The sequence below is a fragment of the Melanerpes formicivorus genome, unplaced genomic scaffold (genome assembly GCF_026170545.1).
Source record: "Melanerpes formicivorus ecotype bairdi unplaced genomic scaffold, bMelFor1.0.p_v2 SCAF_10, whole genome shotgun sequence".
NCBI lineage: Eukaryota > Metazoa > Chordata > Aves > Piciformes > Picidae > Melanerpes > Melanerpes formicivorus.
In genome coordinates, this window is record NW_027142362.1 from 24,415,860 (window position 1) to 24,441,915 (window position 26,056).

At 56.7% G+C, this 26,056-nt stretch overlaps 2 protein-coding genes across 9 annotated transcripts in view; one reads left to right on the forward strand and one right to left on the reverse strand.

Moving 5' to 3' along the window:
- Positions 1–5,097: 5,097 nt before the first annotated feature.
- Positions 5,098–19,540, reverse strand: SENP8 (SUMO peptidase family member, NEDD8 specific). 8 transcript variants are annotated; one of them, XM_068144331.1, is made up of 3 exons: positions 17,668–18,782; positions 12,244–12,446; positions 5,098–7,507 (listed from the first exon to the last, which is right to left on the reverse strand). In XM_068144331.1, exon 3 carries the CDS (start codon positions 7,481–7,483, stop codon positions 6,821–6,823), a length of 663 nt encoding a protein of 220 aa, XP_068000432.1. In that variant the 5' UTR covers positions 7,484–7,507; positions 12,244–12,446; positions 17,668–18,782; the 3' UTR covers positions 5,098–6,820. The 8 variants fall into 8 exon arrangements, 5 of the variants coding, with proteins under 5 accessions (XP_068000432.1, XP_068000433.1, XP_068000431.1 ...); XR_010988037.1 differs by lacking the exon at positions 5,098–7,507 and adding an exon at positions 19,458–19,540 and having other exon boundaries at positions 10,060–12,446; positions 17,668–17,861; XR_010988038.1 differs by lacking the exon at positions 5,098–7,507 and adding an exon at positions 10,060–11,888 and having other exon boundaries at positions 17,668–19,284.
- A 285-nt stretch (positions 19,541–19,825) lies between these two features.
- MYO9A (myosin IXA) overlaps positions 19,826–26,056 on the forward strand; it is a 259,426-nt gene continuing 253,195 nt past the window's right edge. The window contains 1 exon segment of the mRNA XM_068144334.1: positions 19,826–19,906. The gene's annotated coding sequence lies outside the window, so the exon portion shown is untranslated.

A 26,056-nucleotide genomic window follows, 5' to 3' on the forward strand; every position in this document is an offset into this window, starting at 1 on the left:
GCTGCCTGCCTGCTGCCAGTGTCTGCTCCCTCTGATGTGCCAGCCTGCCAGCCCCCAGACAGGTGCCCCAGAATCTCTGCCGGCCCAGTGGCCCAGGACGTGGGTTATGTGGGGACAGAGCTGTCCCTGCGTGGATCTGGGGATGGGTGGCAGTGCCTTGTCCTCCCTTTGGGCCAGCACTGGGGGACCTGGGGCTGGTTTGCCCCTGGTGCCACACGCTGGAGGGAGGCTGGGGGGTGCTCAGCATTGTTTTCCCCCACCAGGGAGCCCTGCTGTGGAGGCATGACGAGGGAGACCCCCCCCCCCAAGGGAACCCACTCCTGCCCATCCCTTGCTGCTGCCCACGGCCACGTTGGCCCCAGCTCCACCCAGCTGCTGCCTACCAGCTGGCACTGGCCCCAAACCCCCAAGGGAGCTCTGGCCCAGGGTGCCCAGAGAGGTGGCAGGAGCCCCAATGCCTGGAACCATCCCAGGGCAGCTGGCCTGGGACTCTGAGCAACCTGCTCCAGGTGAGGATGTCCCTGCTGACTGCAGGGGGCTGGAACTGGATGGCCTTGAAAGGTCCTTTCCAGCCCAGCCCAGTCTGGGATCCCATGGAAACCTTTGCCCAAAGGCTGAAAGGTTCTGAAAGGCAGAGCTGGCCCTGGCCAGCAGGCAGCAGCTGGCACAGCAGAGCTGGCCCTGGTCAGCAGGCAGCAGCAGCAGCAGCTGGCACAGCAGAGCTGGCCCTGGTCAGCAGGCAGCAGCAGCTGGCACAGCAGAGCTGGCCCTGGTCAGCAGGCAGCAGCTGGCACAGCAGAGCTGGCCCTGGTCAGCAGGCAGCAGCAGCTGGCACAGCAGAGCTGGCCCTGGTCAGCTGGCAGCAGCTGGCACAGCAGAGCTGGCCCTGGTCAGCAGGCAGCAGCAGCAGCTGGCACAGCAGAGCTGGCCCTGGTCAGCAGGCAGCAGCTGGCACAGCAGAGCTGGCCCTGGTCAGCAGGCAGCAGCAGCAGCTGGCACAGCAGAGCTGTTCCTGGTCAGCAGGCAGCAGCAGGGATGCGGCTGATGTCCCCCTGCAGGAGGTTTGGACTCGATGGTGCTTCAGGTCCCTTCCCACCCACGGGTGGCCATGCCGTGCGGCAGTACCAGGCTGAGGCTGCAGCCCTGGCTGGGGGCGCAGGGTGGCTGTCGCGGGGGCAGCCAGCGGCGGGGGTGCTGCAGGTGCAGTTAGTGGGGAGGTTGTTCCACTAGGTGGCAGCAGAGGCTGCAGTGCGCTGGGCAGTGGGCGGCAGGGCCACCCTGGCCACGAGTGAAATGCTTGGGGAACGTGGTTGAGTGCAGCCCCACCCTGCCGGGCTGGGCAGGGGGAGTTCTCCTGCTCCTCCTCCTTGAGCATCTGCAAGCCAAATCCTGCCTCCCCGCCGTGCCTGGCCCATGGCAGCAGAGTGCATGAAAAGGCTTCCATCTAGAGGCACCTGATCAGGCTGCAGCGCTGAGCCCATGACAACCTCATGAGGTTCAACAAGACCAAGGGCAAGGTCCTGCAGCTGGGTTGGGGCAATCTCAAGCACTGCTTGAGAGCAGCCCGGAAGAAAAGGCCTTGGGGGTGCTGGGGGAGGAGAAGCTCAGCAGGAGCCAGCAGGGAGCACTTGCAGCCCAGAGAGCCAAGCAGAGCCTGGGCTGCAGCAAGAGAAGTGTGGCCAGCAGGGCAGGGAGGGGATTCTGCCCCTCTGCTCCACTCTGCTGAGACCACAGCTGGAGCTCTGGGGCCAGTTCTGGAGCCTCTGTGCCAGGAAGGCTCTGGAGGGGCTGGAAGGTGTCCAGAGAAGGGCCAGGAGGAGGAGCAGAGGGCTGGAGCTGCTCTGCTGTGAGCACAGACTGAGGGAGCTGGGGTTGTGCAGGCTGGAGAGGAGAAGGCTCTGAGGAGACCTAATTGTGGCCTTCCAGGATCTGGAGTGGGCTGCAAGAAAGCTGGGGAGGGACTTTTGAGGGTGTCAGGGAGGGATAGGACTGGGGGGGATGGAGCAAAACTAGAAGTGGGGAGATTCAGATTGGCTGTGAGGAAGAAGTTGTTCCCCATGAGGGTGGTGAGAGCCTGGCCCAGGCTGCCCAGGGAGGTGGTGGAAGCCTCCTGCCTGGAGGTGTTTGCAGCCAGGCTGGAGGTGGCTGTGAGCAAGCTGCTGTGGTGTGAGGTGTCCCTGGCCATGGCAGGGGGTTGGAGCTGGCTGAGCCTTGAGTTCCCTTCCAGCCCTGACAGCTCTGTGGTTCTGTGTGAAACCTGAAGATGACCCCAGCTGAAAAGCACAGCAGAAGTGGTGAGGACTGGGACAGTGTCACCCCATTTTTTTTGTTGGGGGTGTGGGGATTTATCACTTTGAGGTGCTGGGGGTGGGTGGTCTGCAGTGTGGCCAACCTATGGCAGTTGCTCCTTCAAAGCCCCAGTGGCACAGGCCTGCTGCAGCCTTCAGGTCTGGGGTGACCTGGTGGGGGGTGACCTGGCGGCTGTACGGTGCCAGCTTGCTGGCACTTGGTCCCACAGGGCACTTTTGCCAGCGTGGCTTCAGAAAGGGGCTTGGAGGGGTGGTGGGCTCAGTGGGTTTGACCTCAAACTGGAGCAGTGTGCCCAGGGGACATGGAAGGCCAGTGGCATCCTGGCCTGGGTCAGGAACGGTGTGGCCAGCAGGAGCAGGGATGGAATCCTGCCCTGTGTCCAGCACTGGTGAGGCCTCACCTTGAGTGCCCTGTGCACCTCTGGCCCTCACTGCAAGAGAGATCCTGAGGTGCTGGAGCAGGTCCAGAGGAGAGCAATGAGACTGGGGAAGGGACTGGAGGGAAAGTCTGGTGAGGAGAAGCTGAGGGAGCTGGGGGTGTTCAGCCTGGAGAAGAGGAGGCTCAGGGGGGACCTCCTCCCACTCTACAACTACCTGAAGGGAGGCTGTAGTCAGGTGGGGGCCAGGCTCTGCTCCCAGGCAACTTGTGATAGGACAAGAGGGCATGGCCTGAAGCTGTGCCAGGGGTGGGTTGGGTTGGCTATCAGGAAGCACTTCCTCATGGAAAGGCTGATTGGGCACTGGGCTGTGCTGCCCAGGGAGGTGGTGGAGTTGCCATCCCTGGAGGTGTTTAAGATCAGCTTGGATGTGGCACTTGGGGCATGGTTGAGCTGCTGTGGTGGTGTTGGGTCACAGGATGGACTTGATGAGCTCAGAGGTCTTTTCCAGCCTCAGGAATTCTGTGATTCTGACTCCAGACTGAAGTTTAGAGGTTGAAGCTTGGGGGTTTCCTTAGGTCTCATGTGCCCAGCCTGGTGGGGGTTGGGTGTTCTGCAGGTGTGTGGAGCCCCTTGTGCCGGGGCCAAGCCTAGCACTGGTGTGTGACAGTCCTGACAGCCACCTTGGCACCTCTTGGGGCTCTGGGTAGAGCTAACAGTGAGCCAAGCTGTGGTTGCAGATGGCTGATGTAGAGGTTTGTAGGAACCTTCAGGGATCAACTTGAGGGAGTCCAAGGGAGAGCTACCAGGATGCTGAAGGGACTGCAGCACTGCCTGGGGAGGAGAGGCTGAGAGCCCTGGGGCTGTTAAGTCTGGAGAGGAGAAGACTGAGAGGGGATCTGATCAATGTCTATCAATAGCTGAGGGCTGGGGGTCAGGAAGGAAGGGACAGGGACAGCCTCTGCTCATTGTGCCCTGGGACAGGCCAAGGGGCAGTGGATGGAAACTGCAGCACAGGAGGTTCCACCTCACCAGGAGGAGGAACTTCTGCACTGTGAGGTCACAGAGCACTGGAGCAGGCTGCCCAGAGAGGTTGTGGAGTCTCCTTCTCTGGAGCCTTTCCAGCCCCATCTGGATGTGTTCTGTGTGACCTGTGCTGGAGTCTCTGCTCCTGCTCTGGCAGGGGCTTGGACTTGGGGATCTCCAGAGGTCCCTTCCAACCCCTGACATCCTGTGAGCCTGTGAACCTCGTAGATGTGGAGGAGGTTTGGAGGAACCTTGGCTGATGTAGAGAATGTTTGGAGGATCCAAGGGGTTTGAGCTCCCAATGGGGTTTGGGAGGTGTGGGGGTGCCCCTGCTGCCAGGAGCCAGTTCCAAGGCTCTGGTGGTTTTCCATCCTGTTGGTGTTTGCTCTGCTGGCACCGCCCTGCTCCAGCTTATTTGCCTTCCTTTGTGTACAGCAATGCCATGTACCAGCCACAGGTGCAGGAAACGTCCTCAGATGCTCACCTTGCTGGCTTGGACACCCCTGACTTGTCCTTCAGGGATGGGGGCAAGGAGCACAGGGTGCTCACTGCACAACACAGCCCCTGCCCTCATGTTCCAGCCCTGCTGCTACACCACCATCCTGTCTTCAGGATGAATGAAGTAGGTGGCTCAGGGTGGTTGTGGCTGCCTCCTCCTTGGAGCTGTTTAAGGCCAGGCTGGGTGAGGCTTTGAGCAACCTGGGCTGGTGGGAGGTGTCCCAGCCCATGGCAGGGGGTTGGAACAAGATCATAGAATCATAGATTGTCAGGGTTGGAAGGGAGCTCAAGGCTCAGCCAGCTCCAACCCCCTGCCATGGGCAGGGACACCTCACACCACAGCAGCTTGCTCACAGCCACCTCCAGGCTGGCTGCAAACACCTCCAGGCAGGAGGCTTCCACCACCTCCCTGGGCAGCCTGGGCCAGGCTCTCACCACCCTCCTGGCCAACAACTTCTTCCTCACATCCAATCTGAATCTCCCCACTTCTAGTTTTGCTCCATTCCTCCCAGTCCTATCACTGGATGGTCTTGAAGGTCCCTTCCAGCCAAACCCTTCTGTGATTCTATGAAATCAACCTGCAAGGCACCACGTCCTCAGGCTTGCTGCTTCCCTGTGGCCAATTTCTACTCAGGTTCATAAATTTATAGAATGACAGAGTGGTTTGGGTTGGAAGGGACCTTGAAGATCATCCAGTTCCAACTTCCCCCTGCACAGGCAGGGACACCTCACACTAGACCTAGGTTGCTGAAGGCCTCATCCAGCCTGGCCTTGAACACTTCCAGGGAGGGAACCTCCACTGCAGGGCACACTCTGTGTGTGAGCCATAACCACCGCAGCCAAGCAGCAGCAGGAACCTCCATGAAGGATGGGACAATGCCAACAAGTGCATGGTTTGGTTTGAATTTTATTCTGGGCCAGGCTGTGTCAGGGACATTGCTTTGGCAAAGCCCCACAGAGTCCCAAGTGAATGGATCCCCTCTGGGGAGCAGCTTGAGCCCCTCCCAAGCTTCTCCTGTGTTTTCAGCTCCATCCAAGCGCTGGAAGGGGTCTTCCAGGGAGGGCTTCTGCTGGGGGCTGCTCTGGCCCAGTTGGCTGCTCTGCTCTCTGGGCAGCCTGGGAAGAAGGGGAAGGACCCCAGCCCTTGCTTCTCTCCACCACTGGGTGTTTGGGAAGAGCCTGGGCTGTGGCTGCTCACCACTGGAAGGAAGTTAAAGATCCTGGGTGACAGGTTGGCCTTGATGATCTTTGAGATCTTTTCCAACCTTATTGATTCTCTGATCTTCCTGCAGCTCATCCCCTCAGTGCTGGCAGGGTGATGGGTGAAGGGTGCTGGGACAACCCCAGTCCTTTTCTTTGCCAGGGGTCACATTTAACCTGGGTTTCTCTGATCCTGAGGTGTAGCTGCTGTTCCAGACACCACCTCAGCGACCTCCCCTTGGCTTTCTCATGAAATTTCCAGCTGATTCCTTATCCTGCAAAGACATCTCATTTGCAGTTTTAGTTTTCCCCACTGCTCAGCCTGTCTTTGAAGGAGGGGATCTGCTCTGAGCTCCCAGCTAACAGCCAGCACGGGAGGAAAAGACTTTCCATCAAGGACTTCTTGGACTTCAAGGAGACCGCAGTTATCTTTGGCTTTTAGACCTCCAACTCTGTCCTTTTGTTCTCCCTGGTGTGCTGGGTTGGGTTAGGTTTGGGTTTTTTCTCCCTTCTCAAGTAACAGAACTGGTTTTGTGCTGGAGGAAGCAGCAATTTTTCTCCTGTGCTCCAAGTGCAGCGAGGGCTGGGTAGTGCTGCTGAACCCTCCCTGCGTGGAGGCGACCTGAGAAGAAATCCTCATGAAGCAAGGCAGACTTCAAAGCCTTGAGTGTCACTTCTCATCTCCATTAAGTCTCTTCTCCTACAATTGGGTTTCTCAGCTTCCTATGAACTCTTCCAGCAGTTCAGGCTCAGGTTTTCATTTATAAGGAGAGCAAGCAGGGGGTGGGGGGATAAAATGACCACAACCCCAAGAGAGCTGTCAGGGTCCAGCCTAGAACCTGAAGAAACCTTGGTTTTCGCCTCACTCTGTTGGAGCTGCACCTTCTGACATCATCCAACACCTCAGTGTTGGGTTTGCAAGGGTAAAAAGAAATCCTTGCTGCTGAATCCCAGACTGCTCGAAACCCATGGAGGAAGAGCAGCCAGGAGAAAGCATCTGGGGGGAAGTTTGGTTTGAAAGGCTCAGAATGGTGATGCTGTAGCCAATGGAGGGCACCCAGGGAATGTGTTTTGCCTGCTGGGGAAGTTCCTTCAGCCACCCACTTTGCCCCAGTGATTACTATCAGTTTTCCCCATGGAGAGGAGGGTTTCTCTGAGAGCAAAGTGATTGTTCTGGTTAGAAGTTCAAAGGCCAGCATTATCCAGAGGGGACTAAGGCTTTTCCAGGAGGGAACAGGGTGTCTGGTGGTGGGCTGCACCCATGCTGGAGGGGCTTACATTCTTCTTCTTTGGGACAATCCTGCACGTGGGCATCATCCTCAGGCACTGGGGGTGCTGCCTCGCAGCCGGGAAGGAAGTTTGGGGGTTGTTTTGGCAGGGGGAGGAGAGGGGTCTGGAGCTGCACCTCGATCACTTCTGTGCCAGTTTAGCAATGAGAGCTTTCCACTCTGCCCTCTTCTGCGTGATGTAGGAGGGGGTGAGGAGCGGCAGCGGAGCCTTGCTCGTGTCCTCGTAGTAGAGGCGGCACACGGTCTCGGCGCAGCAGATGACGTACATGCCGCAGTCATAGCTGTTCCTCTGGGCGGGCACCATCTCCTCCACCAGGATCAGCTTGCCAGCCCTCGTGCTGACGAAGAACTCCACCATCTCCGCCACCTGCCTGGCGTGGGTGGCGTTGTAGGTGCCGTGGGAGTCGAAGTGCCCGAAGCACTCTTTGTCCCTGTAGTAAACCAGCAGGCTCCAGTGGGTGCCCCCAGCCAGCTGGTTGGAGTTGTCATTGATGGGGAAGAACACCAGTCTCTTGCTGCGGAGATCCAGCGGCTGCAGGAACTCGCCGACCTCCTGGCGGCTCTCGGCGAACTTGATGAACTGCACCACCTCGGGGCTGATGAAGCACAGCTCGTCCTCGAAGTCTTTGAACTCCTTGCTGGCGAAGTACTCGAAGGCGAAGCCAATGATGCGGTCATTGATCCAGTGAGGAGGGTCCAGCAAGGCCACATCTGACTGCCTCAGCAAACTGTCCATGTAGCTGAGAACCACAGGGTCCTCCATCCTGGGCGAGGTCCCGGCCATGGTGCTCCAAGGAGGCTTCCAAAGCTGAAAAGACAGAGGGGTTACAGGGGTGAGGTGGCGCCCGGGAGGAGATACAGCGCGGCAAACACCTCGAGGTCTTCAGCAACCGTTTAAGAAAGGGTCAAAAAATGTTGGGCAGCAGCTAGGAGAAAAATGGGAGAGGCAACCTTGCTCCACCAAGTCAGTGAAGAAGGTGGAAGAAATGTGATTCCAGAGCACAAGATCACAGGATGTTAGGGGTTGGAAGGGACCTCTGGAGAGCTTCCAGTGCAACCCCCCTGCCAGAGCAGGAGCATAGAATCCAGCACAGGTCACACAGAACACATCCAGACAGGGCTGGAAAGGCTCCAGAGAAGGAGACTCCACAACCTCTCTGGGCAGCCTGCTCCAGGGCTCTGTGACCTCACAGTGCAGAAGTTCCTCCTCCTGTTGAGGTGGAACCTCCTGTGCTGGAGTTTCCATCCATTGCTCCTTGTCCTATCCCAGGGTGCAGCTGAGCAGAGCCTCTCCCCTCCCTCTTGACCCCCAATCCTCAGATATTTGTAAACATTTATTAGATCCCCTCTCAGTCTTCTCCAGATTAAATAGCCTCTGCAGCCCGTGGAGAAGACTGTAGTGAAGCATGTTGTCCCTCTGCAGCCCATGTAGTGGAGATCTCCACCTGCAGCCCAGGAGGATCCCATGTTGCAGCAGGTGGCTATGCACTGAAGGAAACTGCAGGCCCCAGAGGAGTCCATGCAGGAGCAGGATTTGTGGCAGGAAGCAAACAGGCTGCAGCAGGATGCTCCTGAATCACAGAACGTCAGGGGTTGGAAGGGACCTCTGAAGATCAATGCAGGTTCACCTAAAGAAGGTCACCCAGAAACACCCCCAGGTGGGTTTTCACAGTATCACTAAGGTTGGAAGAGACCTCAAAGATCATTGAGTCCAACCTGGCACCACAGACCCCATGACTAGACCATGGCACCAAGTGCCACGTCCAATCTCCTCTTGAACACCTCCAGGGATGGGGACTCCACCACCTCCCTGGGCAGCACAGCCCAATGACGAACAACTCACTTGGTGAAGAACTTTCTCCTCACCTCCAGCCTAAACTTCCCCTGGTGCAGCTTGAGACTGTGTCCTCTTGTTCTGGTGCTGGTTGCCTGGGAGAAGAGACCAACTCCCTCCTGGCTACAACCACCTTTCAGGGAGTTGTAGAGAGCAATGAGGTCACCCCTGAGCCTCCTCTTCTCCAGGCTAAGCAACCCCAGCTCCCTCAGCCTCTCCTCATAGGGCTTCTGCTCAAGGCCTCTCCCCAGCCTTGTTGCCCTTCTCTGGACACGTTCAAGTGTTTCGATGTCCTTCTGAAACTGAGGAGCCCAGAGCACAATGACTTCCCTGCTCCTGCTGGCCACGCTATTCCTAATGCAGGCCAGGATGCCCTTGGCCTTCTTGGCCCCCTGGGCACACTGCTGGCTCATGTTTAGGCAGCTGTCAATCAGAACCCCCAGGTCTCTCTCTGTTTGGCAGCTCTCAGCCACTCTGACCCCAGCCTGGAGCTCTGCATGGGGTTGCTGTGGCCAAAGTGCAGCCCCTGGCACTGGGACTTGTTGAATGCCATCCTGTTGGCCTCTGCCCATCTGTGCAGCCTGGCAAGGTCCCTCTGCAGAGCCCTTCTGCCCTCTGACTGACCAACATCTGCTCCCAGCTTGGTGTCAGCTGCAAACTTGCTGATGACTGACTCAATGCCCTCCTCCAGATCATCAGTGAAGATGTTAAAGAGGATGGGGCCCAGCACTGATCCCTGGGGCACAGCACTGGTGCCTGGCTGCCAGCTGGCTGTGGCACCATTCACCACCACTCTCTGGGCTCAGCCTCCAGCCAGTTCCTAACCCAGCACAGAGTGTTGCTGTCCAAGCCAGGGGCTGACAGCTTAGCCAGCAGTTTGCTGTGGGGGATGGTGTCAAAGGCCTTGCTGAAGTCCAGGTGGACCACATCCCCAGCCTGCCCCACATCCACCAGGCAGTCACCTGATCATAGAAGGAGATCAGGTTGCTCAGGCAGGACCTGCCCCTCCTAAATCCATGCTGGCTGGACCTGAGCCCTTGGCCACCCTTCAGGTGCACAGTTATTGCCCCCAGGATAATCTGCTCCCTCACTTTCCCTGGCACTGAGGTCAGGCTGCCAGGCCTGGAGTTTCCAGGTTCCTCCATCCGACACTTCTTATGGATGGGGACCACACTGGCCAGTTTCAGTCACCTGGGACCTCTCCAGTGAGCCAGGACTGGAGGAAAATGATGGAGAGCGGCTTGGCCAACACATCTGCCAGCTCTCTCAGCACCCTAGAATGGATCCCATCCAGTCCCATGGACTTGTGAGTGTCCAAGTGGCTCAGCAGGTCCTGAACTAATTCCTCATGGATTTCCAGGGCACTACACTGCTCCCTGACCCCATGGCCCAGCTCAGGAGGCCACTTGTCCTGAACTCCTCCTGCCTTGCTGTTAAACATTGAGGCAAAGAAGGTGTTCAGGACCTCAGCCTTTTCCTCATCTTCAGCCACAGTGTTCCCCTCCAGGTCCAATAAGCAGTGCAGGTTCTTCTTGCCTTTCTTTTTAGTGTTAATGTATTTGTAACAATGCTTTTTATTGTCTCTCACAGAGGTGTTCAGCTTCAGTTCCAGCTGGACCTTTGCCTCTCTAATTTTTTTCCTACATAATCTAACAGCTTCCTTAAACACATCAGGAGAAGCCTTCCCCTCCTTCCAAAGGTGATACAGCCTCTTCTTCCCCCTTAAATCCTCCAGGAGCTGCTTGCTCATCCAGGCCGGTCGCCTTCCCCTGGGCTCATCTTTGGGAACTGCCAGTTCCTGTGCCTTCAAGAACTCCTCTTTGAAGTAGCTCCAACCAGCCTGGACCCCTTGGTTCATGAGGGCTGGTACCCAGGGAACTTTACAAATAAGTTTCTTAAACAGGCTGAAGTTTGCCCTCTGGAAGTCCAAGGTGACGGTTCTGTTGGTGGTATGAAGGTTTTGAATGTCTTCAGAGATGGAGACTCCACTGAGGGACTGGGCAAGCAAAAGCACAGCCTTCCCAGGTAGATGTTTGGGCCATGAGGATGAGCAGAGGGCTGGAGCGCCTCTCCTATGAGGACAGAGGGAGTTGGAGCTGTTAAGACTGGAGAAGAGAAGGCTCTGAGGAGACCTTCTTGTGGCCTTCCAGTATCTGAAGGGACTACACGAAAGCTGGGGAGGGACTTTTGAGGGCATCAGGGAGTGATAGGACTGGGGTGGGGGGAAAACTAGAAATGGGTAGGGGTGGTGGAAGCCTCATCCCTGGAGGTGTTTGCAGCCAGGCTGGATGTGGCTGTGAGCAGCCTGCTGTAGTGTGAGGTGTCCCTGGCCACAGCAGGGGGGTTGGAACTGGATGACCCTTGAGGTCGCTTCCAATCCTAACAGTTCTATAATTCTATTTGATGGACCAGCATTTAGTCCATCTGAACAGAGGCCATGCAGCTCCTCTGCAGTGCGTGACAGGTTGAGCTGGGCTTTGCTGATGCTCCAGGAGCAGTGAGTGGCTCTGGCTAGATAACCCTTTCATCCTTGGGATCTTCACCTCAAAGCAAAGTGATTTCAAAGCAGTTCCTGTTTGGGCACTTGGCAGGCTAAAGTGCAAAGGGCCTTCAGGTCTGAGCTGCTCCCTCCTCCGGGTCTGAGCTGCTCCCTCCTCCGGGTCTGAGCTGCTCCCTCCTCCGGGTCTGTGCCGCTCCTTCCTCCGGATCAGAGCCGCTCCCTCCTCTGGGTCTGTGCCGCTCCTTCCTCCGGGTCTGTGCCGCTCCTTCCTCCGGATCAGAGCCGCTCTCTCCTCTGGGTCTGTGCCGCTCCCTCCTCCGGGTCTGTGCCGCTCCTTCCTCCGGGTCTGTGCCGCTCCTTCCTCCGGGTCTGAGCTTCTCCCTCCTCCGGGTCTGTGCTTCTCCCTCCTCCGGGTCTGTGCCGCTCCTTCCTCCGGGTCTGAGCTTCTCCCTCCTCCGGGTCTGTGCCTCTCCTTCCTCCAGGTCTGTGCCGCTCCTTCCTCCGGGTCTGTGCTGCTCCCTCCTCCGGGTCTGAGCTGCTCCCTCCTCCGGGTCTGAGCTGCTCCTTCCTCCGGATCTGTGCTGCTCCCTCCTCCGGGTCAGAGCTGCTCCTTCCTCCGGGTCTGAGCTGCTCCTTCCTTCGGGTCTGTGCCGCTCCCTCCTCCGGGTCAGAGCTGCTCCTTCCTTCGGGTCTGTGCTGCTCCCTCCTCCGGGTCAGAGCTGCTCCTTCCTTCGGGTCTGAGCCGCTGCTTCCTCCGGGTCTGTGCTGCTCCCTCCTCCAGGTCTGTGCTGCTCCCTCCTCCGGGTCTGAGCCGCTCCCTCCTCCGGGTCTGAGCTGCTCCTTCACTTGTGTGACCTGGGAGTTTATTTGGTGTTTCAGTGCGCCCCCCCTGCCCGGTGACAGTTGCTGTCATTCTTAGCATCATGGGTTCTCCTTAAAGAAGCCTTCCAGGGGCTGCCTGACAGCCATGTGGACCTTTTCACCCAGCAGAGTCCCAGAGCTGGGTGCCAGAGGCGTGACCTGTCCCAGGCAAACCTGCTGGCCCACCAGCGCAGGCAGCACGGTGGCGATGAGTAAGGAGCAGCTCAAACACAAGGAGCTCACAAACAAAGCAGATCCCTGCCAGCCAGGAGAGCTGTCAAGGACTCAAGCACTCCCCAAAGCTGGATGCTGCACAAAACACCTGGTGGATTTTTAGCTTGGCTTTTACCTGCCAAAATGTTGCTCACGAAAGAGCTCCTCGGTATGCTGAGGGGTGAAGAGCTCTGCAGGCTTCCACTGGGCATGTCCACCAGTGAAGAGAAGTTGACAGGTCATGCAGACTCACTCTTCCCAATCTTTTACTCCACTATTTGTCCAGGCTACTTTCTTCCCTCTCAATCTGCTCCTGCTTTCCACAAATGAAGGCTGCACCTAGGAATTCAAGCAGGACCTTGTTCCACCTTCATGGAATTGGCACACAGCAGTCCTGAGCTACTTCTGAGCACCTGTGAAGACAGGCTGAGAAAGGTGGGGCTCAGGGAGACCTTCTGATGGCCTTTCAGTACCTGAAGGGGACCTATAAAAAAGCTGGGGAGGGACTTTTTATAAGGGCTTACTGTGATAGGATGAGAAGCAATGGCTTAAAGGGGAGATTGAGACTGGAGATTAGGAAGAAATTCCTGACAGTGAGGGTGGGGAGACACTGGAACAGGTTGGCCAGGGATGTTGTGGATGCCTCCTCCCTGGGAAGTGTTTGAGGCCAGGCTAGATAAGGCCTTGAACAACCTGGCCCATGGCAGGGGGTTGGAACTAGATGATCTTAAAGGTCCCTTCCAACCCAAACCATTCTATGATTCTCCCCACCCACACATGTGAGGATGTACTCCAGGGACATAAGAGGCCTTCCAGGCAAGATTTCTCCTCACTCCTTTCCATTCAGCAGGTTAGCTGTGGATCTACCACCAGTCCTGGCCTTTCTAGCAGCTGTTTAATTCCTTTCCAGAAGCTGTTGCCCTTGCTGCCTTTGCATCCCAGGGTGTCAAAGTGTGTTTGAAGACAGAGGCTGTGCAGAGATTGCTGCTGCTCAACAACCACCACAAACCACCTGCTGGCACCGGACTAGGACTTAGGAGGAGACCTTCCAAAGAGAAACTCAATTTGAACCTGCTCTACCCACCCCACTTTTGCTTTTGCTCTCATATCTGCCAGCCTGAGCTCCTCAGCTGCTGGCAGGCACCATCAGCCATCCCCCCACTAGACACTTCCCTCCTTGCCAGCGCAAAGCTGAGACTGCGGCGGCTGGGGCCAGCGGTGACGTGGAGCTGGTTTGGCCTCACCCTTTCCTCATCTGTGCCAAAGGCAGCGTGAAAACAGCTCAGGGTTTCTTACAGCATCGTGTGAAACAGTAATGATAAGATCACTTCAATATGACTCATGATAAGACACTAATTATTCATTATGATAGGAAGGGAGGGGGGAAAAGAAGGACATCTGTTGTGTTGTTTGCATACTGGGAAGAAGCAGATTTGTGCTCCTTGGTGTGAAGTGGATCGTGAAGAAGTCCTCCCCAGCCAGGTATGCATAAATTAGAGGGGGGGACTGATCTCTAAAATATCTTGGCAAGGTCACAGCACATGTGACTTGCAGCCAGCAGGAAGGAAGGGCTGAGGTGGCCTCCTCAAGGCCCAGATATTCTAATGACTGTTTGTGTGTGGCTGGTCAGTGCCAGAGATGCCACGCAGCGAGAGTCACCCAGAAGGAGGAAGGGGAGCAGCCATTGTTACTTATCCTGAGCCAAACACAATGGAATCTGGATGTGCTTCCTACCTCAGTGAACTCAAACCCCCTGTCCAAGATTGTGGCGCAAATGTTCTCAGAAGCCAGCAGTGCAAAGTAAAGAGAACACATCCAAAAAGTCCCAGTGGCTCTGCAGCAGGTCTGAAATTAGCTGTGGTTAAAGAGCTGTTCATTGAGCAGCTTAGAAGCAACCAGGCTGAGGGGGGATCTGCTCAGTGCTGCTCAACAGCTAATGGGTCTGGAAGCTGGAGATGTGGAAGGGACCTTCCTCATGAAACACTGAGGGTATAGGGTAAGGAAAGGCTGAGACCCGAGGCTGTTGAGCCTGGAGAAGAGCAGTCCCAGAGGGGATCTGAGCAATGCTCAGCAAGAGCTAAAGGGTGGGGGGCAAGAGGCTGGGGCCAGGCTCTCTTCAGTGGTGCCTAGGGACAAGACAAGGGGCAATGGGCACAAACTGGAACCCAGGAGGTTCCATCTGAAGAGAAGGAAAAACTTCTTTGGTGTGAGGGTGCTGGAGGCCTGGAGCAGGCTGCCCAGAGAGGTTGTGGAGTCTCCTCTGGAGAGATTCCAAACCCTCCTGGCCACTGTGCTCCTGGGCAGGCTGCTGTGGGTGCGTTGCTTTAGCAGGGGGTTGGAGTGGATGACCTCCAGAGGTCCCTTCCAACTCCCCCCCATGCTGGGATTATGTAACTGACTCTCTTCATAGCAGTCAGTTTTTACTCTCCCACTAAGTCCTTGCACCTGTGAGTCTTTGGTTTGATTTTGTATTTAGCTTTTCTTTTAAACCTCAGGTGCACGTTTTAGGAAGCATGAGGGAAGAGCCCTTCTGAAAGCTTTTTGTTCCATTCCTCACTGGCTGTCAAATGCTGCAACGATGGTGTAGGGATGTTTGTGATGAAAGACTGGCTACTACTGTCCTGGAGAGGCTTCCATGAGGACTTAATAACCAAAATGGAGGTTTTCTACCCCTAGTAAACCTGTCCCTGTACTTTAAAAGTCCTGAATAAGAATTTGATGCTCTGGTAGGAATTTTGTTTCTTCTTTTGTGATCTCCCTTCCCACTGCAATCCTGGGCAGCCTGCTGTGGCTGCCCTTGCTTTAGCAGGGAGGCAGGACCAGGTGATCTCTAGAGGGGATTCTGTGAGCAATTTAAGAGGCTCACTGCTGAAATACTTCTTGCATGTGTCTGTACAAAGCTCCAAATGTTCCTTTTCTGTGCCTTTTTTCTGCTTCATCTTCTCCTGGAGATGTACAAGCCACAGCAGAGAGTGTTCCATTCATAGGATGTTAGGAGTTGGAAGGGACCTCCAGAGAGCCACAAGTCCAACCCCCCTGCCAGAGCAGAGCCATAGAATCCAGCACAGGTCACACAGGAACACATCCAGACAGGGTTGGAAAGGCTCCATTGAAGGAGACTCCACGACCTCTCTGGGCAGCCTGCTCCAGGGCTCTGGGATCCACAGAATGAAGTTTCTCCTCATGTTGAGGGTGGAACCTCCTGTGCTGCAGTTTCCATCCATTGCCCCTTGTCCTATCCCAGGGCACAGTGAGCAGAGGCTGCCCCTGTCCCTTCCTTCCTGACCCCCAGCCCTCAGCTGATCAATAGACATTGATCAGATCTCCTCTCAGCCTTCTCCTGTCCAGACTAAACAGCCCCAGGGCTCGCAGCCTCTCCTCACCAGCAGTGCTCCAGGCCCTTCAGCATCCTTATAGCCTCCCTTGGACTCTCTCCAGCAGATCCCTGTCCCTCTTGAACTGGGGAGCCCAGAACTGGCTGCAATATTCTAGGTGAGGTCTCACCAGGGCAGGGCAGAGGGGGATGGAAACCTCAAGTCCAAGTGGGACTGCAGGCTGGGGAAGGAAGTGTGTGTCCAGGATGGCTGGGGAAGGAAGCGTGTGTCCTGGATGCTGTTGATTTTCCACGCTGCAGGAACAGCTTTTGGGTTTTTGTTTTGCTGGGTTTTATTCAGTCAAGGAAAAGGAAAAAAAAAAGCAAAAGACACTTGGCAGCCTCCTAGAGTCAGGAAGGGAGAGTAGTCCCAACAAATGCTTAAGTGCCACAAGCTACTACTTTTGATTTTATTGCCATCTGGTATTTGTGAAACTGCTGGTGAGTTCTGCAGCATGACTCACCACAGCTTAAAGGAAAACCCTTCCCAGGCTCAGGAGGCACTTAAGGTAAGCAGCAAAGCTCCAAAAAGCACAGTGGGGCTGTGAAAAGCCACCAGAGAGGTTGACTTTATCTGGGAGAACCTCTCAGTTGCAGATGAATGCAGCAGGCATGTGGATGTGAGCAGCTCTGAGTCTGAGGAGTGTTGAAGTTGCAGAGGACGAGCAGCTCTGCTCAGGCCCAGCTGGGATTTGCCTGCTGGAGGCTCAGGCAGCACTGCTCAGCAGCTTTCAGGAAAACAGGGATAAATACTGATGCAGGCCTGGAACATTTGGTGGAGGCTGCCAGCAAGTCCTGCTCACTCATTTTATTTGCAGATGAGTAACTGAAATTTGTGCCAAGGCTGTAATCCCTCAGCTGCTTGGAAGGATCTCTACCTGCCCTGGGAGGAGAGCAGCAGCAGCATTTCAAGTGAAATGTCAGCAGCACACAGAGATGGAGCAGCCCAGTTCAGTGTTAGGTTGGAAAATGGTGCTCAAGGGTGGCAAGGAGTCAAGTGCCTCTCATCTTGTAGTGAGATGAGATCATCTCTGTTGCTGAATCACACAACATTAGGGGTTGGAAGGGGCCTCAAAAAAATCAGCCAGTCCAACCCCCCTGCCAGAGCAGGGTCACCTAGAGTAGGTCCCACAGGAATACATCCAGGTGAGGCTGGAATCTATCCACAGCAGCAGACTTCACAACCTCTCTGGCAGCCTCCTCCAGTGTTCTGCCACCCTCACTGGGAAAAATGTTTTCCTCATGTTCATGTGGCACCTCCTCTGCTGCAGCTTGCCCCCAGGGCCGCTTGTCCTGTCCTTGGACATCCCTGAGCAGAACCTGGCTCCATCCTCCTGACACTGCCCTGCACATCTTTATCCCCAGCACTGAGGGCACCCCCCAGTCTCCTCTGCCCCAAGCCCCAGCTCCCTCAGCCTGGCCTCACAGGGAGATGTTCCACTGCCTGCAGCAGCTCTGTGGCTCTATGCTGGACTCCCTCAAGCAGTTCCCTGAGGTTCTTCTTGAACTGAGGGGCCCAGAACTGCACACAATATTCCAGATGTGGCCTCACCAGGCAGAGCAGAGGAGGAGAACCTCTCTTGACCTACCAGCCACAGCCCTTCTAATGCACCCCAACTGGAGTACTGTGTCCAGTTCTGGAGCCCCTAGTACAGGAAGGATCTGGAGGTACTGGAAGGTGTCCAGAGAATGGCCACAAGGATGAGCAGAGGGCTGGAGCTGCTCTGCTGTGAGCACAGACTGAGGGAGTTGGGGTTGTGCAGGCTGGAGAGGAGAAGGCTCCCAGGAGACCTCATTGTGGCCTTCCAGGATCTGCAGGGGGCTGCAAGAAAGCTGGGGAGGGACTTTTGAGGGTGTCAGGGAGGGATAGGACTGGGGGGGCTGGAACAAAACTGGAAGTGGGGAGATTCAGATTGGATGTTAGGAAGAAGTTGTTCCCCATGAGGGTGGTGAGAGCCTAGCACAGGTTGCCCAGGGAGGTGGTGGAAGCCTCATCCCTGGAGGTTTCTAAGGCCAGGCTGGATGTGGCTGTGAGCAGCCTGCTGTGGTGTGAGGTGTCCCTGCCCATGGCAGGGGGTTTGGACTGGCTGAACCTTGAGGTCCCTTCCAACCCTACGATTCTAGAATGCCCTTGGCCTTCTCAGCCACAAGGGCACATTGCTGGCCCATGGGCATCCTTCTACTCACCAGTACCCCCAGCTCCCTCTCCTCTGTGCTGGTCTCCAACAGGTCAATCCTCAACCTCTCCTAGTCCATAGGGCTGTTCTTTCCCAGATGCAGTGGTAACTCAACCAGCCACTGTTGTTAGTGCAGGTTTGATCCATGGACTGATGGGAGTCCTTCATGTCCAGGAGGCAAGGCAAAGCCTATTTTTCATAGTACTAGACAAAAAGATCCCCAAACCTGTTATTTTCACAGCATTAAAGACCTTCTCTGTGTAATTGTTGCCTTGCAGTCTGCAGGCAGCACTTGAGAGGCAGGGAATGAAACTCCCTAATAACTGAGCATAAAGAGGCAGCGATGGAGCAAAAGGAGTTGAATTAAGGATGAATCAGACGGCTCAAGTCTGCTTTAATAAACTAAAGGTGCTAAGAACACCCAGAGTGAGTATTTTAAGGTGCTGTGCCACCAAACTGCTGTCCCATATTTCAAGACTATGGTGGTAAACACAAAAAGCTACCTGAAGAACTGAGAGGGGCAGAGAAGTTTTCAGCAGCTTGGCTGAAGTCCTTGAAACCCTGAAGAGTAAAAGATTTAAGCAGCAGCCCCTCCTCTTTTCCTGGAAATAGAGTTTTCAGCCAGTGTATCAGCAGTCTCAATAGCAGTTGTTGCTAATGGTAGTGAGAGCAGACATGGATCATTAATTTGTGCTCAGCAGTGTGAGCTGGGCTGGGCCACAAGCACCTCAGCCTCTGCACTTAACTGCCTCCTAGCAAAGCCAGGGAAGAAACTCAAGCACAGTGAAACTACACAGCCAGAAGGGTCTTTGCCTCTGCTTTTGGTCACACACAAGCAGTGTTTTTGCAGCCTATCAATTTTCACTCCTGTGTGACACACAGGCAGGTCCACTGCTCCTTCCACAGGCCTCAGAAGCAGAGGCAGGACAGGGCATTGCCTGTTTCTGCACACACAGACAAGTGGCCAAACCTCTCCATTCCCACAGCAAACACATGCAGCTGCTCTCCACAGCTCCAGGTCCCTCTTCTGTTCCACAACATTCATAACCCAAAAGCTGCAGGAGCCACCCCCAGCGCTGCTCAAACACATTTTGCTCCTTAGGATGGGGCTGGCCAAGGCATTGAGTTTGAAGAGGACAAGAAGCCAGAGACCTGAGGGTGAGAGGCGGCACCAAGCTTCTCCCAGAAACGAGGAGGGGGACCTCGGCCCGTGGAAACCAGACTCACCTGCCAAGGAGGAGCTCGTTCCCGGGCAGTGGGAAGCGCGGGGAGCGGGCACTGTTTGCCCAGCAGGTCAGAGGCCGCAGGGATTCGGCCCCAGGCAGGACTCTGGCCAGAGGGTGGGACCGGGGCTGCCATCACACTGCGGGGACACAGCCCCGGCTGGACCCCCAGGGGCCGGCGGGGACCAGCGCACAGGACAGCTCGCTCGTCCCGCGGCTGCTTCCGTGGGAGTCGATGAGAGTTAAGGGGAGAGCAGAGGGCGGGAGCGGCAGTGGGGTCAAAGCCGGCTGGGGAGCCGGGGCCGGCACGGGCCCAGCCAGCGGCACCACTCGCTGCCAGCCTGCCCAGGCAGCTCGACACTTGGTGCCGATAACGCGGCTCCACCTTTCAGGCTGTTAACCATTTTCCCCTCAAAACGCGCCCTGAAGCTTCCGGGCCCGGAAGCGGCCGGCGCAGACCACACGCGACTGCGGCCGGCGCACCCACCGAGCACGACAACACCGCGGTCCTGCCGACGCCGCCGTGGCCCTGGCCAGGCCATCCGGGCCCGGCCGGACCCTTCGCGCAGCCTCTCACCTGTGGCCTCGCCGCCCGCTCGCTCCGCGGCGCCAGCAGCGGCCGGGTGCTGCGCGCTGCCGTAAAGCCGGCAGAGCCGCGTCGTAACGAGGGCGAGCTCAGGCTCTGCGCATGTGCCGGGGGCAGGGTGGGATGGGGGGGCGGTGGGGAGGCGGGGCTCGAGGGCGCTGCCCGGGAAGGGCGGGGTTCCAGGCGGGGCGACGGGCGGTGCGCGTGCCTGCTTGCCCCTCCCCTCCCGGCGGCGAGCGGGCGGGCGGCGGTGAGTGCGCGCGCGAGAGGCGCGCGCGGGCAGTCGGGCAGCGCCCGGGCGGCGGCGGCGGCGGCGGGAGCGGGAGGTGCGGTTCCCCCCTCCCTCTCCGCACCCCTCCCCGGCTTCCCCCGTCCTCGGCAGCGCCCCGCGGGAGGCTCCTCAGCGGCGGCGGCGGGATGCGCCGCGCCCCGACACCCAGGTGAGAAGGGGCGGCGGCGGGGTGGGGGCCTCCGGGAGTGCGTGTGTGTGAAGGTGGGAGCGGCGGGCGCGGGCTCGCTGCGTAACCCCCGGCGTGAGGCGAAGCCCTCAGCACTGCCCGGTGCTGCCGTAGAGCCCGTTGGAGAGCCTTTGTTCGGTGGCGGCGGCGGAGGGCGAGTCCCTCCGTTGGCGGAGGGCCCCCCACGCCCCGCGTTCCCGTGGTGGGTGAAGGAGGTAGGGCCCCCGCGTCACCGGCCCCTACCCGCGACCGGGCTCTCAGGGGGAGCGGTGGGCGCCGGATGCGGGGCGGATCGACGGCCGCCGGGTCGTGCCCGTCGTGGGCTTCCCCACACGTGGGAGTGCAGAGGGGGCAGCCGGGCTGCCGGTTCTGTCCCCCCTCCCCCCTCGGTGCCGTTTACAGCCGTTGTGGGGTGGGTCGGACACGCGAGACGTGGAAAACCAGCCTGGGAGGGGGGGGGGAGATCTTATCGCCCTGAGCGTTTCCAGTGTCACCAGTGGGGCTGTGGGCTGGCGACATCCCCTCCGGAGCTGGGAGCCAGCCCTGACGCCACAAGGATGGGCACTGTGACGGTACCGGCTGGCAGCCAGCGCCGGCCTCCAGCCCCGCTAACGCCGTTAAACGACGGTAATGCTTCCCTCCGCGCCTCGCCGGGGTGTCTCTGGGTCTGGGCGCCGGGTTTGCCTCCCCAGCGGCTCGCTCGCTGCCCCGGCTCACCGGACCTTGCCGGGAGCGCCGCTCTCCCGCAGCTGAACCCGGTCGATATTTCTTTCTGGAATTTTCCTAAATGTAGCCTTCGCTTTATCCCCTTCCCCCCAAAAGCCTCCGACGTGACTCGTGGGTTGGCCCCGCTGGTAAGTTCAGAGCCGGGCGTTTTGCCGCCCTTCTGCTTATAGATGAGCTTCCTCCTCCACGTTCTCCTCCTCCATGTAGATTTTCATATCCTGAAACCGAGCCGAGCAGGGCAGAGCCGGGAGCGGGAGCTCGGCAGCGGCAGTCGTGGCTTTCGCATCCGTGGCTGCGGCGCGCAGCAGCTCCCTGCCCATCGCCCTCTCAAAAAACTCCTCACGTAGCGGCAAAGGCAGGAGGGCAGCGGCGCCGGGGGGGAGCGAAAGCAGCCCGGTGCTGGGCTCCGTCGGCAGCCAAAAGCTGCCGTCCATCGCTCGGGAGGGAGAGGATGAGTTGGCTGGCTGGCTCCAGCCCTTTCCTGACTTTTTTTTCCCCAGGGGAGCGCTAGGAAGTGAGAGGGGAAGCGTCGCCTCCTCATCTGTACTGGTGATGAGACGTGTGTGTCTCTCTCTCTCCTGGCAAGACGTGGGTGGACGTGGTGGTTGGTGGTGGCGATGATGGGCTTGGGGGAAGGCTTAAGCGCGACCTTACTGAGCTGAGCTTAACCGCGGGCGCCAGGAAGCGCCGGCTGGGCTCTGAGAGGCTGCGTCTTTGCTGAAGAGCATCTTCTCTTCAGCCCCTCGGCCGGCAGTCACAAGACAGTCGTCATCTGCCCCGCGTCCCGGGGTAAACTCGCCCATTCCGGCGCCTTTTCTCGTTTTGTTGTTTGAATGAAGAGAGGTTTTGTTGCGTTTTTCCCTTTCGGAAGGCTTTCCCAGCCTTTGCTCTCCTCCCCATGCTCCCCGCTGGGATTTTTTTCCTTTCGTCCTCAAGAGCGTTTTGGAAGCTGCTGGCCCAGCTGCTGGTGGCAGGCGAGGTAATTCAGCAGCCCTGGCAGACAGCTAATAAGCTTTTGTTTCCTGGGCTTTCAGTGATGATGCAACTTCATATATAGATTTGCTTATTTATTGCAATCAATACATCAGTTGGGAGGGCTTGGAGATGCTTCAGCTCTTTGTCAGAAGGTCCATTGGTGGTGCCCCTAAAAAACCCAAACCACCCTGACCGAAGCTGTATTTGAATTCCCCAATTCTTTATTATGTTTTGAAGCTTTAAATGTCAGTGGTGCAGGGTGTGGGCAGTTTTCTTCCCTGCATCTGCAGCTCCAGTTACAATGGATGAAGTTCCTGCTTTTACCTTTTATTTTTGCCTTTATGGCTTTTTTTTTGTGGGGGTGGGGTGGTGGGGAAGCTGCATTTCAAGAAGGAAAGGTCTCAGGTGGCTGATGTGACATCTGCTGTTGCCGTATCTTTCACCAACACTGGTGCTCTGCTGAGACCACAGCTGGAGCTCTGGGGCCAGTTCTGGAGCCCCTAGTACAAGATGGATCTGGAGGTGCTGGAAGGTGTCCAGAGAAGGGCCAGGAGGATGAGCAGAGGGCTGGAGCTGCTCTGCTCTGGGGACAGACTGAGGGAGTTGGGGTTGTGCAGGCTGGAGAGGAGAAGGCTCCCAGGAGACCTAATTGTGGCCTTCCAGGATCTGCAGGGGGCTCCAAGCAAGCTGGGGAGGGACTTTTGAGGGTGTCAGGGCGGGATAGGAGTGGGGGGGAAAGAATAAAACTAGAATTGGGGAGATTCAGATTGGATGTTAGGAAGAAATTGTTCCCCATGAGGGTGGTGAGAGCCTGGCACAGGTTGCCCAGGGAGGTGGTGGAAGCCTCCTGCCTGGAGGTGTTGGCAGCCAGGCTGGATGTGGCTGTGAGCAACCTGCTGTGGTGTGAGGTGTCCCTGCCCATGGCAGGGGGTTTGGACTGTCTGAGCCTTGAGCTCCCTTCCAACCCTGACAATTCTGTGATTCTATGTAAAACTCAGGCTGACAAACCTCTTTGCTAGGACAGGCTAAGCTTCTCCATGGTTTATGCCTGAATCTCTGTTGTTTAGGATACTCATGGTGAATTTAGGGAGTTTTTGTCACATTAGCATGAAAGCCTTGGAGAATGTAGAGCATGTGGGGAGCAGGTGCTTCAGGAACAGGAAGCCTGGGTTTAGCTGTGCAACCTCACTGAGCTTGGTTGGAGTTAGGGCTGTGCTGACATCCCCATCGTGCTGCTTGATTTCTGGAGGGATGGGATCACAGAATGGGAGGGCTTGGAAGGGACCTCTGAAGATCATCAAATCCTACCCCTCCCTGCCAGGGAAGGGTCAGCTAGAGGAGGTCACACAGGAACACATCCAGGCAGGTTTTGAGTATCTCCAGAGATAGAGACTCTACAACCTCTCTGGGCACCCTGCTCAGGGCTCCATCACCCTTAAAGAAGTTCCTCTTCGTGTTTAGATGAAACTTCTTTTGTTCAAGTTTGTGCTCTTTACCCCTTTGCCCTGTCCCTGGGCACCACAGCACAAAGCCTGCTCCCATCCTCCTGCCACCCACCCTTGAAGTACTGATCAGCACTGATGAGATCCCCCTCAGGCTGCTCTTCTCCAGACTAAACAGCCCCAATTGTCTCATCCTTTCCTCACAAGCACTTTTTGAGTCCCCTCAGCATCTCTGTAACGCCCCTGCTGTTCCCTCTCCAGCAAGTCCCTGCCCTCCTTGAACTGGGGAGCCTAGAACTGGAAACAGTATTCTAGATGTGTCCCTGCCCATGGCAGGGGGTTGGAACTGGATGATCCTTGAGGTCCCTTCCAACCCTAACAATTCCATGATTCTATGTGGGCTCACCAGGGCAGGGTAGAGGGGGTGTATCCATCTTGGGGTGGAAAACCAGATTGCTCCTCCACATTGTCTCTGAGTCAGCAGGGGAGTACTGACAGCACCAGGATGGTGCTGAACCCTCCACTGGTTTGGCAGCTTGGCAGCCCTGGTGAGGAAGAGCAGAGTTCATCATTACAGCATTGGGACCAAGAACCATTTAGGGTTTCAGGACCATAGTCCTGAAGCCTTGAATGCTCCCAGTCCAGCACAGTGTGGTCTGAGAGCTTCCAAACCCAGTTAGAGTGGTTGATTTTGGTTGCTGCCAGACTCTAGTTCTTGCTCCAAAGCGTGCAGCTTTGGAACCTAATTCCTCTCAAAATACATTTATGAGAGAGATAAGAAGGTCATTGAGCTGTTGGAGCTTCTCAGCTGGTCAGGACTTGATTTCAGAAATTCCTGTGTCCTGTTGGTTTATAAATCAGATGGGATTGCAGTCCCTCTTGCATGCAAAATACTCAAGAAGGCTGAAGGCAGACTGAACCCTGATGCTTTTAGATGATTTGTATTGCTGTTACTGGTAAAAGAAACCTTCCTTATGTGGTTTATGAAGCTCCCAGCCTGGCTCCCCAGGAGGGGCAGGGTGCAGGTTTCAGCTTTAGAATCTGGGAGGTTTTCTTGTGTTGAGGTTGAAAAGAGCTGCTCAAGAAACGTGTGGCCAGCAGGGCTGGGGAGGTTCTCCTGCCCCTCTGCTCTGCCCTGCTGAGGCCACACCTGGACTAGTGCATCCAGTTCTGGGCTCCCCAGTTCAAGAGGGACAGAGACCTGCTGGAGAGAGTCCAAGGGAGGCTATGAGGATAGTTGGAGGACTTTAATATCTCTACTCTGAAGAAAGGCTGAGAGCCCTGGGGCTTTTCAGTCTGGAGAAGAGAAGGCTGAGAGGGGATCTGATCAATGTCTATCAATAGCTGAGGGCTGGGGGTCAGTGGGAAGGTGCCAGGCTCTGTTTGGTGGTGCCCAGTGATAGGACAAGGAGCAACAGATACAAACTGGAGTACAGGAGGTTCCACCTCAACATGAGGAGAAACTTACTGGCTGTGAAGCCTGGAGCAGGCTGCCCAGAGAGGTTCTCTGGAGACTTTCCAACCCCACCTGGCTGTGTTCCTGTGTGCCCTGCCCTGTGTGCCCTGCCCCTGGCAGGGGGGTTGGGCTGCATGATCTCTGGAGGTCCCTTGCAAGTCCTACCACGCTGTGTTGCTGTGCTCTTACTGTGCTTGGGCCTGGCGTGCCTGCGTTTGCTGAACTTCCTCTGGAGCAGACAGGCTTTCTCTCTTCCCTAAAAAGTAAACACAAGCAATAAATATTTAAAGGAGGGTGGCTTAAGTTTGCAGATTCAAGACTTTCTCCAGCATTCCTTGGGACAAAAGCAGGATCATGGAGCTTGGGGTTGTGCCTGGGCTCTTCCCTGCTTCAGGAAGAATCACAGAGCTGTCAGGGTTGGAAGGGAGCTCAAGGCTCAGCCAGTTCCAGCCCCCCTGCCATGGGCAGGGACACCTCACACCACAGCAGGTTGCTCACAGCCACCTCCAGCCTGGCTGCAAACACCTCCAGGCAGGAGGCTTCCACCACCTCCCTGGGCAGCCTGTGCCAGGCTCTCACCACCCTTCTGGGGAACAACTTCTTCCTCACATCCAATCTGAATCTCCCCACTTCTAGTTTTGCTCCATCCCCCCCAGTCCTATCCCTCCCTGACACCCTCAAAAGTCCCTCCCCAGCTTTCTTGGAGCCCCCTGCAGATCCTGGAAGGCTACAATTAGGACTCCTGGAAGCCTTCTCCTCTCCAGCCTGCACAACCCCAAGTCCCTCAGTCTGTGCTCACAGCAGAGCAGCTCCAGCCCTCTGCTCATCCTTGTGGCCCTTCTCTGGACCCACTCCAGAAGCTTGTTAATTGTTTGACTTTCCTGCAGTGTTCTCAGGTTAGGTGGCTGGGGTGGGCACAGAGCCACCTCTGTGACGCTGCTGACCTCTCTAGAGCATCAGAATTCAGCTGGCTTTGGTGCTCCTTCAGTGTCCCTTTCCCACAGGCCAGGTTTTTCTGTGGGCCCTGAGCATAGTTGTGAAGGCAGAGATGAGGCTCAGGGCTGGGACTCTGTAAACCAGACACGTGAGTCTCTTGCCAGCTCATGGATAATAACAGGAAAAAAGGCAAATCAGGGGATTGTTTTGGTTGGAAAGGACCTTTAAGAACATCGAGTCCAGCCGCTATCTACCATCTGTTGGGCTCTCTGGGTCCCCTCCCCAGCATGTGGTTTCCCAGAGCTGCTGGAAGGGGACCCAGCCCCCCCTGCAAGCAGCCTCTCTGCTGACTTGGGACACCTGCAGTGCAGAGTTGGAGTGTGTGCATCACATGTCCTTACTGTTCTCTGGATTACTGTAATCATGGAATCATTTGGGTTGGAAAAGCCCTTTCAGATCCTCCAGTCCAACCCTTCTTGAACTCCACTGAGGCTGGGGCTAACCTGTGGCCTTCAGCACCACAGCTCTGCCTCTTTGAAACACCTCCAGGGATGGGGATTCAGCTACCTCCCTGGGCAGCCTGTGCCTGTCTTTCAG

Excerpts from the sequence above, each read along its gene's own strand:
- SENP8 (XM_068144332.1), bottom strand. The coding sequence starts at position 7,483 with ATGGCCGGGACCTCGCCCAGGATGGAGGACCCTGTGGTTCTCAGCTAC.